The sequence below is a fragment of the Anomaloglossus baeobatrachus genome, chromosome 11, assembly GCF_048569485.1.
Source record: "Anomaloglossus baeobatrachus isolate aAnoBae1 chromosome 11, aAnoBae1.hap1, whole genome shotgun sequence".
Taxonomy (NCBI): Eukaryota; Metazoa; Chordata; class Amphibia; order Anura; family Aromobatidae; genus Anomaloglossus; species Anomaloglossus baeobatrachus.
The window spans coordinates 157213504-157226370 of record NC_134363.1 but is presented as its reverse complement, the minus strand read 5'-3'; the positions used below and the strand labels follow the sequence as shown (position 1 = coordinate 157226370).

The 12867-nt window shown below is 44.1% G+C and overlaps 1 protein-coding gene across 1 annotated transcript in view; it reads right to left on the bottom strand.

Annotated features, from left to right (window-relative positions):
• LOC142255891 (uncharacterized) overlaps positions 1–10419 on the bottom strand; it is a 117166-nt gene extending 106747 nt beyond the window's left edge. Inside the window, exon 1 of the mRNA XM_075327337.1 lies at positions 10273–10419. Coding sequence (XP_075183452.1) covers positions 10273–10350 — 78 coding nt within the window. The 5' untranslated portion in view covers positions 10351–10419. The remainder of the gene's footprint in view (positions 1–10272) is intronic.
• Between the last annotated feature and the right edge of the window lie 2448 nt (positions 10420–12867).

The window sequence follows — 12867 nt, the reverse complement described above, 5'->3', positions numbered from 1 at the left end:
TGTCATTTTAAAACCAATAAACAATTATAAGAATACTAAATTACACCGAACCCATCCAGTCCATTCATTACCTTATTATTCCATCTGCCAACCTACGTACACATCCTAGACTACCCTATACGTTAGAATCGGGTCACCTTCTAGTAGAATATATGTGGATAAAAGGGAAATGTATACATTTACCACACAAACAATTGTATATTTTATTCCCTAAGCTTATTTAGTGGAGAATGAACATGGAATATATGTAGATAATGGGGAAATGTTCCCATATTCCTTATAAACAGGTGTATATTTTATTCCCTATGTTAGATAGGTGGGGAATGAACATGGCATATATGTAGATTATGGGAGAGTGAACATATATTTCATAGATAAAGGTGTATATTATTTTCCATGTGCTTCTAATGTGGTGAATGAACATGGAATATATGTAGATTACAGCGGAATGAACAAATCCCATATTATGTAGATTACAGCGGAATGAAGATTTATCCCATATAAACAGGTGTGTATTATTTTCCTTTTATTTGATATGTGAGGAATGAACTTGAAGTAGGTACAAGATGTTTAACAATTTTTACATTTCCATTATATTGTGTGCTTACCGATCTCAGTTGGTGAAAGTCCGTCAGTAGAGATAGAGGGCAAAAAGTAATGATTAGCCTGTAACACAGGGAACAGCGAAAGGAATAACTCAGGGGATTCTACCCAGTAATCCGACATCAAGGAAAATAAGACACTGGTCCTTATAACCATTCTCCAAATACAGCAGAGGCAAGACACCACAATACCACGTGGAAAAGGGTCCACATTCTCCAACAACCCAAGTAGTGGCCGATCTGAACGCTTCCAAGACACAGCACCAACATCCCTCAGAAATGTGTCTTTTCGTTTCTTCTGCTTCTAGGGGTCAGACACCTTGTTGGGTAGAGGAGATTATACCCCACCTCTTTAAACAACTATAATATTCAATTATAAGTGTGGAGAATGCCATAATGTCTGTCACATGAAGGCCTCCTGCAGAGAGAGGAGCAAAGGCCACACTCCCCCACTAGATAGGACAGGGAATGATAATTGTATTAGAGGCCTAATTATAGTATGTCCATAATAAAAGGTCAAATCCTCAAAAAATGTTCATCTATTACTGGAATAAAAATCCATATGTCCTATACTAAATGGAGGGCCTATTCCAAATCTGAAGTCAGAATTGTTGTAACACATCAGGAACTTTTGTTATGCAGAAGCTGAGCCAAATGAATCAAGCACTTGGAAAGCTTTGGATTATTCTGTACAGAACGAGTTTTACACCAATAATTACCTGATCTGCATCAAAGCTTTCTTAAAAAATATGATATGCCAATGTAATGTAATAACAGAAATTCAAGAAGTATCACGTTCCAGTTTAAAAGTTTTACTTGAGCACGGCCCAGTACTGTTTGGCCATGTGCGCACATGTGCTTTTTTTCCTGCGTTTTGGCTGCATTTTAAACTGCAGCGTGCCAATGACAAAATGCATGCGTTGTGCTTCCCCAGCAAAGTCTGAGAAGTCAGACATGTAAATTGTTTTTGCCATTTGAGTTTTGAACTGCAAATCAGAGTTTTTGCCCAAATTTCTGCCACAAAAAGGCACCTTTTTGAACTGCATAGTGCGGTTTAGAAAACCAAAATCCCATAGACTTTGCTTGAAAAGCAGAACACATCCATTTTGGCATTAAACGCTGCAGTTGAAAAAGCAGCAAAAAAGCAGGTAAAAAGCAAAGTGCGTTCTTACCCTTAAACTGAAATACAAGAGTTTTTGAATTTTTTTTATTTCACTACATTTGCATATACTGTTTTCTATGAAGACTTTGATGCAGATCAGGTAATTATTGGTGTAAAACTCGATCTGTACAGAATAATCCAAAGCTTTCCAAGTGCTTGATTCATTTGGCTCAGCTTCTGCATAACAAAAGTTCCTGATGTGTTACAACAATTCTGACTTCAGATTTGGAATAGGCCCTCCATTTAGTATAGGACATATGGATTTTTTCCAGTAATAGATGAACATTTTTTGAGGATTTGACCTTTTATTATGGACATAATATAATTAGGCCTCTAATACAATTATCATTCCCTGTCCTATCTAGTGGGGGAGTGTGGCCTTTGCTCCTCTCTCTGCAGGAGGCCTTCATGTGACAGACATTATGGCATTCTCCACACTTATAATTGAATATTATAGTTGTTTAAAGAGGTGGGGTATAATCTCCTCTACCCAACAAGGTGTCTGACCCCTAGAAGCAGAAGAATCGAAAAGACACATTTCTGAGGGATGTTGGTGCTGTGTCTTGGAAGCGTTCAGATCGGCCACTACTTGGGTTGTTGGAGAATGTGGACCCTTTTCCACGTGGTATTGTGGTGTCTTGCCTCTGCTGTATTTAGAGAATGGTTATAAGGACCAGTGTCTTATTTTCCTTGATGTCGGATTACTGGGTAGAATCCCCTGAGTTATTCCTTTCGCTGTTCCCTGTGTTACAGGCTAATCATTACTTTTTGCCCTCTATCTCTACTGACGGACTTTCACCAACTGAGATCGGTAAGTACACAATATAATGGAAATGTAACATTTTGTACCTACTTAAAGTTCATTCCTCACATATCAAATACAAGGAAAATAATGCACACCTGTTTATATGGGATAAATCTTCATTCCGCTGTAATCTACATAATATGGGATTTGTTCATTCGCTGTAATCTACATATATTCCATGTTCATTCACCACATTAGAAGCACATGGAAAATAATATACACCTTTATCTATGAAATATATGTTCACTCTCCCATAATCTACATATATGCCATGTTTATTCCCCACCTATCTAACATAGGGAATAAAATATACACCTGTTTATAAGGAATATGGGAACATTTCCCTATTATCTACATATATTCCATGTTCATTCCCCACCTAAAAAGCAAAGGGAATAAAACCTACACTTGTTTGTGTGGTATATGTCAACATTTCCCCATTATCTACACATATTCCATGTTCATTCCTCACGTATCTAACACAGGGAATAAAATATACACTTGTTTGTGTTGTATATGTGTACATTCCCCTATTATCTACCATGTTCATTCCCCACTTAAAAAGCTTAGGGAATAAAATATACACTTGTTTGTGTGGTATATGTAAATAACCAAAATTGCCAGAACACAAGGGAAAATATACAATTATGTCAGTTAATCCCAAACATGGTAATGTGGAGGGCAAGATAGCCCAGGCTGCCTGCACAACAACAATTGAAATAACCAAAATACAAAGCAAGTAGCCAAGTAAAATATAAATTTTATTAAGGTTAATTTAAAAGGTTTAAAAACAAGGTGAATAACAAGTGACTAAAAGACACCAGAAAAAAACAGCAGGAGGGAGAAATACAATGAAAGATGTGGCTGTACAAAATGTGTATAGCCCTACTCCATGCTACCAGAGGTTAGATAGAAGGATTTAAATGTAAGCACAAATGTGCATTAAGAAACTCTGACAAAATTAGAGCAGGGCAAAACAATAAAGTACAAATCGCAGATGGAATACTATTTAAGGGTGTGTAAACAAAGCAAATCTATTGATAAAATTACCTAGTGGCAGCTCTTCCTGCTGGTCCTGGCGTCCGTCCCTACACGTGTTTCAGCATGAAAGCTTTCGTCAGGAGTTTCCCAATGCACATTTGTGCTTACAATTAAATCCTTCTATCTAACCTCTGGTAGCATGGAGTAGGGCTATACACATTTTGTACAGCCACATCTTTCATTGTATTTCTCCCTCCTGCTGTTTTTTTCTGGTGTCTTTCAGTCACTTGTTATTCACCTTGTTTTAAAACCTTTTTAATTAACCTTAATAAAATTTATATTGTACTTGGCTACTTGCTTTGTATTTTGGTTATTTCAATTGTGTGGTATATGTGTACATTTCCCTATTATCCAGATATATTCCATGTTCATTCCCCACCTAAGACACTCAGGGAATAAAATATACACTTGTTTGTGCGGTTTATGTGTACATTTCCCTTTTATCTACATATATTCCATGTTCATTCCTCACGTATCTAACACAGGGAATAAAATATACACTTGTTTGTGTGGTATATGTGTAGTATATGTGTACATTTCCCTTGTATCTACATATATTCTATGTTTATTCCATATCTATGATGTCTAAGAAACCTATTATTCATCTCTATAATTTGAAACCAAGAAGTTATGTTGATTCTTTTTGTTCATTCCTTTTCTTCATTCTTTTTAGTATGTTCCACACAGTACTACTAGGGGGTACACAGCACTGGGGACTGGCATACACACTACTAGGGGCAGGGCTACCAGTAGGAATTTCAGGGCCCCTGACTGGCATAATTTTTGGGGCCCCTTGAGACTCCACCCCAGCTCCACCTCCATCTCTGCTCTGCCTCCACACAAGCCAATAAATGAAGCATGAAGGGCAGGGCTGTGGAGTCAGTAAGCCAAACCTTCGACTCCGACTCCTCAATTTCCCTTGCACCAACTCCGACTCCTACATATATTGCTTAATTGAAAATTGAAAAATATATTGTAGTGCAATGTGAACATCAGACATTTAATCATTTTTATGATATAATAATCAAGATATTTAGATAGAACATAAAAATATTTATTGGAATACAAATTTAGAACACAAAAAACTAATAAATTGTAAATGTTATACAATATGTAATATACAGTAGATTACATATATATCTTGTGTGCATGTATTATATATATATATATATATATTTTTTTTTTACATAGTGTTTTACATATTTACAATTTATTACAGTTTGTGTTCTAAAGTTGTATTCCAATAAATATATTTTGTTCTATCTAAATATCTTGATTATTGCATCAGCAAAGTGATTAAATGTCTAATGTTCACATTGCACTACAATGCATTTTTCACTTAAATATAAGCAATATACTAAATGTTATTATTTAGTATGTTTTTGTTGAAAACTGTTTTTTGCCACTTACATAGTGTATTATATAGTGTTATATATAACACTATGCAATAAACTATATAAGTGGCAAAAAACAGTTTTCAACAAAAACATAGTAAATAACATTTGTGCAGTCTATGAATTTGTTGTAAGAAATAGAATTGCTTCCATCAGATCCTCCTTCGCAGAGGACCTCAAATCTCACCTAATAATTTTCAGGCTAGAGAACAACCTCTCTACACTAACTTGGGTTGGAGACAAAGCCATAACCACATGGGCAACATCTTTAACAATTTCCGGGTATAAAGGCCAATTTACACGCTACAATATATCAAACGATATGTTGTCGGGGTCACGTCGTTAGTGACGCACATCTGTCGCCGTTTGACATATCGTAGCGTGTGACAGCTACGAGCGACTGTGAACGAGCAAAAATACTCACCTTACCGTTGCTCGTTGACACGTCGCTCATTTTAAAAAAAAAATCAAACGTTCTTCTGCACACCGGTTGTTCATTGTTCCCGAGGCAGCACACATCTCTCCGTGTGTCACCTCGGGAACGACGAACTGCAGCTTACCTGCCTTCCACCGGCAATGCGGAAGGAAGGAGGTGGGCGGGATGTTTACGTCTCGCTCATCTCCGCCCCTCCGCTTCTATTGGGCGGCCGCTGTGTGACGTCACTGTGACACCGAACGTACCTCCCCCTTTAGGAAGTGGGTGGATGTTAGCCGCCCACAGTGACGTCGTTTGGAAGGTAAGTACGTGTGACGGGGGTTACCGACTTTGTGCGACACGGGCAACAAATTGCCCGTATCGCACAAACGATGGGGGCGGGTGTGATCGCAGTATGCGAACGCATGATAAATCGTCCTGTGTAAAGCGGCCTTAAAGGAATTGCCTTATGCACAGTCAGTTTTGATGAACGGTTGAATTTTTCTATTTCTTTGAGAGCAAGTGAAAATTTTTTACTGAAATCTGGTCAATCTGCTGCTATAGACGGAGTGAAATCTTTTTCCTTGCGGCAACACTTTGCTGCTGCATGTCATCCAAATACTTGTCAAAGGTAAACTCCTCATCTGATGAGGATGAAGATACGGCAGCAGTAGCACTGTCAGGCCCCAAGTCCTCTTGCGCCTGGCAGTCCTGTAGCTGCTCATCCTAACTGCTACCTCACTCAAAGCTTCTTTTCTTTTAGTAAGCTGTTGATCATCAAGCAGTATACGATGACTTGGGTCCACATACACAGCGGCCAGAAGAATTTTATTTTCCAATAGCTGTGTCTCTCTCCGTTTGATTGAAGCAGAAATGCCATCTGTGATTAAACCTCCTCTTTGGGACAGACAAAATAGCAAGTTCTTCCACTCCCTTATGAAAACGCCAGGAGTTAAATCCTCAGCTTGTAATTTTTTAGTCACGGTAAATGGGTGATTAAGCAATTCCTTTAATTCAGCCACCTGTGTCCATTGACCTTCATTTAAGGTTACTTGAGGGTTCACCATATCTATAAGAAATGATTTTAGTTCAAGCAATCGCTCAGTCATTAAATAAGTGCTGCCTCACCGAGTGGCCTGATCAACAATTGCCCCTTTCCCAGCACGTCTCTTCATGATGGAATCAATTTTAGGGGTTCTGGCGGCAATAACAAACTTCCTCACTTTTCCAATCAGATTTCGAGCATGTCCGCCCAGTTTCACACATCCGGCTATTCGCCGGTAAGGTGGATGTGGCGCATGCCAGTACAGTACGATACAGTACAGTGGCAGTGCCACAACTTCCGGGTCACATGAAGGCATGTGACTGGCGTTTGTCGTGCTGCCACTGAACTGTATACACTGTACTGGAGTGCGAAAAGCCGGATGCGTGAAACCGGGGTCCCTCTTGCAGACTCTCTCTTATTGTCAGCTGCAGCGTGTGCACAACACAGCGCATGTGATGAATATGAAAGTGTTTTGAAGCAGCTTCAACAAGATCATCTAATCCTAAAGTATCATTTTGCTGTTTTTCTGTAGTAATATCTGTTTGTTCCTCAGTTGCATGAGCAGCGCTGTGGCTCCATCTCATACATACTGAATCCTAAATTCTCTTCTAGCTGTTGTTCATTACTCTCATTCATCAGTGTAATTGTACTGATCATTGTTGAAGCATTGTCCGTTACCATGGCAAGAACCTGTTCTTTTTTGCGTTCCTAATCTTGCAGAACTTTTTCCACTAAGGGGTACTTTGCACGCTGCGACATCGCAAGCCGATGATAGCAATGCCGAGCGCGATAGTCCCCGCCCCCGTCACACATGCGATATCTTGTGATAGCTGCCGTAGCGAACATTATCGCTACGGCAGCTTCACATGCACATACCTGCCCTGCGATGTCGCCCTGGCTGGCGAACCGCCTCCTTCCTAAGGGAGCGGGTTGTGCGGCGTCACAGCGATGTCACACGGCAGGCGGCCAATAGAAGCGGAGGGGCGGAGATGAGCGGGACGTAACATCCCGCCCACCTCCTTCCTTCCGCATAGCCGCAGGACGCAGGTAAGGAAATGTTCCTTGCTCCTGCGGCTTCATACACAGCGATGTGTGCTGCCGCAGGAACGAGGAACAACATCGTACCTGTCGCTGCAGCGATATTATGGAAATGACCGACACTACACAGATCACCGATTTTCGACGCTTTTGCGATCGTTTATCGATGCATCTAGGCTTTACACGTTACGACGTTGTTACCGGCACCGGATGTGCGTCACTTTCAATTTGACACTATCTTTTACTGCCAGTGACTTGGTAACAATTTCTTTCTTGTCACAAACATATCGAACATTGATGGCAAAATAATTCAGTGACATGCAGTGACTCCGGACATCCAGCAAAGGCAATGGGTGACAAGAGAGGACATTCAGACACAGCGTGTTGTGAGGATCCTCACACACAGAATGAGCAGTCAGTTTGTGGTGTTTTCTAATCTGCTTTTGCTATTGAAAGCATTATTTATGAGCTCAGAAACCTTTCAGGTGATGCGGTTTTTTAAAAAGCTGATCTGCTTTTGCAGCTGAAAAACGTATCCTCAAAAAACGCAGCAAAAACGCTGAGTGTGAATGCAGCCTTAGATAAGGAATAGAACAAACATTTATAGGACATTTCATAACTTTCCCAAATTCCTATGAAAAAATATTCAGCACATTCTGCATCGCACTACTGCACCCAATTTATTATATATTTTAGGAGTTGGTGCATTTTATACCCACTCTGACTCCACCAAAATGTGCTCCGACTCCACAGCCCTAGTGAAGGGGACCCCAGACTAGAGTCCTGCTTGTCGCCCCCTGGTGACGGCCCTGCTAGGGGGTACACAGCACTGGGAACAAGCACACACTACTAGGGGGTACACGGCACTGGGGAACAGGCACACACACTACTAGGGGGTACACGGCACTGGGGAACAGGCACACACACACTACTAGGGGTTACACGGCACTGGGGAACAGGCACACACACTACTAGGGGATACACGGCACTGGGGAACAGACACACACACTACTAGAGGGTACACGGCACTGGGGAACAGACACACATACACTACTAGGGGGTACACGGCACTGGGGAACAGACACACATACACTACTAGGGGGTACACGGCACTGGGGAACAGGCACACACACTACTAGGGGGTACACGGCACTGGGGAACAGACACACACACTACTAGAGGGTACACGGCACTGGGGAACAGACACACATACACTACTAGGGGGTACACAGCACTGGGGAACAGGCACACACACACTACTAGGGGGTACACAGCACTGGGGACAGGCGCACACACACTACTAGGGGGTACACAGCACTGGGGACAGGCGCACACACACTACTAGGGGGTACACAGCACTGGAAACAGGCACACACACTACTAGGGGCTACACGGCACTGGGAACATGCACACACACTACTAGGGGCTACACGGCACTGGGAACAGGCACACACACTACTAGGGGCTACACGGCACTGGGAACATGCACACACACTACTAGGGGCTACACGGCACTGGGAACAGGCACACACACTACTAGGGGCTACACGGCACTGGGAACAGGCACACACACTACTAGGGGCTACACGGCACTGGGAACAGGCACACACACTACTAGGGGCTACACGACACTGGGAACAGGCACACACACTACTAGGGGCTACACGGCACTGGGAACAGGCACACACACTACTAGGGGCTACACGGCACTGGGAACAGGCACACACACTACTAGGGGCTACACGACACTGGGAACAGGCACACACACTACTAGGGGCTACACGGCACTGGGAACAGGCACACACACTACTAGGGGCTACACGGCACTGGGGACAGGCACACACACTACTAAGGGCTACACGGCACTGGAAACAGGCACACACACTACTAGGGGGTACACGGCACTGGGGACAGGCATACACACTACTAGGGGCTACACGGCACTGGGGACAGGCACACACACTACTAGGGGCTACACGGCACTGGAAACAGGCACACACACTACTAGGGGGTACACGGCACTGGGGACAGGCACACACACTGCTAGGGGGTACACAGCACTGGGGACAGGCACACACACTACTAGGGGGTTAACAGCACTGGGTTGCGGCCTCACAGGGATGTGCATATGAAGCAGGGGGGCCGTAAGCTGCTGCTCCTCTTGTTCTTCTGTGGACGGGAGCCCAACTCGCAATGCTTACCCCGTCCACAAGCTAAACCCAGAGCACACTGACAGCGGCTTATCTAACCTGACTTACTGACCTTAGTGTCAGGCAGCCATAACACCGCGGCTGCCTCCCGAGTACTGCAATTTCAGGGAAAGTCATCGCGGGATCCCCACCTCTGCTTTAGATATTTTTGTTACTTTTCCACTGAAGACCTTTCCCATCAGATGTAAATAATGAACACCAGAACTGCAGATTGAAGATTTGCTCATCTTCCAGGGAGTTATTCCCCCTTTTTCCTGGATGTCTGGAAGTTAGAGGATTATTCCCAGCAGTGACAGTCATCAGCTGATCACTGTTCCAGGCACAAACTCCAAACAGGCAATGGAGGAAACAACAAGCCTTCAAAAATGCAAAGTAACAATAAAAACCCCTGAAGATCTTCAAACAGAATGACAAGACCGGCAAATACGCAGGTTGTAGAGAACTTACTAGGGTTTGGTTATTAGAGGGAAATCACACATTGCACATATATGCCCCCTGCCCACCCGGACGATACCGCCAGCAATACAGGGTAAACAGGCAGGGCTTCACCCTCAGCTCACCAGGTATAGTGGCAGCAGCAGGTGGCCGTTCATGTCGTCTGTCGTCTGATGGCTGCACGAGATGTCACGATATCTCATGTCAGGTGTCCGCTCTGGAATCTTCCTCAGTCCCAAGGACGCGCTATTAGAAAAGTCTCTGAACGTTCCCAAGAGTAAACCCGGAAGAGAGAGTGATGACATCATGACAGGACCTACAGCATCGGGGAGGGGAAGGGAGGGGAAGCGCACCATTTGTTATTATACATCGCCTCTGCTTAGTAACTTTCCACACACACAGACATAAACACAGACATATATACACCCATGTGTGCCTTCCGGGTTTTTGGCAGACTGCAAAAAAATCTGAAGGAACATTTCATACAGTCAAAAGCAAGAAAGATAGATTGCTACGGTAGATAGACAGACACATATAATGTCGTCCCCAGCATTTTGTAATCTTGCACCCTATGGTGCCTTTCATGTGGCACTAAAGGGTGTTTAGCCTTGTATATAGCCAAAAAATAAATACCATATTTTTGCGATCATGGAGGAGTGCTTCTTGTGGACCGCAGGCACACAGACCCTCCATGATAGCGTCTAATATACAGGGCCTCCGCTGCTTTCAGCGCTTTACTGCAGTTGAATGTTTTGTGGCGCCGTAAAGCATTCAACTTTAGTAAAGCAATGACGACATCCTGCAGCAACCGCTCCGTGTACAGGACGCTATCCTGGAGGGGTCTGTGTACCTGTGGACTGCAAGAAGCAGCTGGAGGCACCGCAGGAACGGAGGAGAGGTGAGAATATCTTTTATTGTGTGTAAACGACGGCACCGTGCACCGCCGTATAAGACGACCCCAGACTTTTGAGAAGAATTTCTGGGGTTTAAAAGTCGTCTTAGACGCCGTAAAATACGGTAAATAGAAAACCTGACGTGGGGTTCCACCATTTTTGATAGCCAGCTAAGGCTACTTTCACACATCCGGTTTTTGCTCTGCGGCACAATACGGCGCTCTGCAGAAAAACCGCAACCGTTTTTTTTGCCGACGGTTGCGTTTTTTTTGCATAGACTTACATTAGTGCCGTATTGTGCCGCATGGGCTTGCGTTCGGTCTGGTTTTTGCCGCATGCGGCAGATTTAGCCGATGCCGCGGCCGGATGGAACGTTGCCTGCAACGTTTTTTGCTCCGGCAAAAAAAACCGCATCGCGCCGCATCCGGCCGCTGCGGCGCATTTTTCAATGCATGCCTATGGACGCCGGATGCGGCGTGATGCAGAAAAAATGCATCCGGCCGCCGCATGCGGTTTCTTCCACTGCGCATGCTCAGTAACGTGCCGCAACCGGAAAAAAACGGACGGGCCGCATGTAAAAACTTATGCAAAGGATGCGGTGTTTTCGACGCATCCGTTGCATAGGTTTCACAGCCGGATTGAGCCGCACTGCTCCAACCGGATGTGTGAAAGTAGCCTAAGGTGAACCAGACAGAGGAAGCCTGCAGACCACACCTGGCAGCTTTACCTTGGCTGGTAATCCAAAACAGAGGGCACCCCATGCTGTTATTTTACATTAAATCAAATTAATAATTTAAAATAAAAACGTGAAGTCTCCCCACCAGCCAAGGTAAAGCAAACAGCTGTGGTCTGGTATTCTCAGACTAGGGAGGTCCACAGTTATTGGACTCTCCCCAGGCTAAAAATAGTAGGCTACAGCTGCCTCAGATGTGGCGCATCCATTACATGCTGGTGCTTCACCACGGCTCATCTTGCTGCCCTGGTGCAGTGGCAAATGGGGTAATATATGGGGTTGATACTAGCTGTGTAATGTCTGCTAGCATGAAACCCTGGCATTAGTGATGTCATAGCGTCTATTAGATACCCGACATCACTTAACCAGTCAGTAATAAAAAAAAATAGACAACAAATTTTTATTTGAAAAAAACACTCCCCAACACATTTCCTCTATCACCAATTTATTGAAAAGAGAAAACAAATCCGGGTCTGGCGTAATCTAACAAGGGGGTCCCACGACAATCCATACTCACTGTCCCAGTCAATGAAGAGCAGAATATTCCCCATTGGCTGGGAAAGCAATGCTGTGACCTGAGCTAACTTCAATAGGTCAGGCCACGTCACTGCAGGGGATGATGAGCGCCAACGTCATGAGGATAGCGGAGTTCATTACCTGTAGTGATGAACTCTGCTGAACTCATGACATCAGCGCTCGTTACTGAGTTCAGTGTCCACCACGATCTCACCGCAAGTCTCGCGGGCGGCCCGAGACTGTGACTAGCGGTGACGTCACGAGCTCCCAAGAGACTTGAGGTGATATCACTGTGGACATGGAAGTAAGGGACGAACGCTGACATCACAAGTTCGCGGAGATCATCACAGCAGGTAATGACCTGAGCTAATCTCCTGATGTCGACGCTCGTCATCCCCGAAGCTGCTCACACTGCTGTGCGAGCAGATGCCGACATCACACTGCTGTGCAAGCAGCTGCGAGGAGGGTGGGGGAGTGGGAAACAGACTGCAGGGGCACCCACAGGGCTTCCATGTGGCTTCTGGCGATTTTGCTGACCCATTGACTTGTATTGTGTCACGGTCCGTATTTGCAGAACA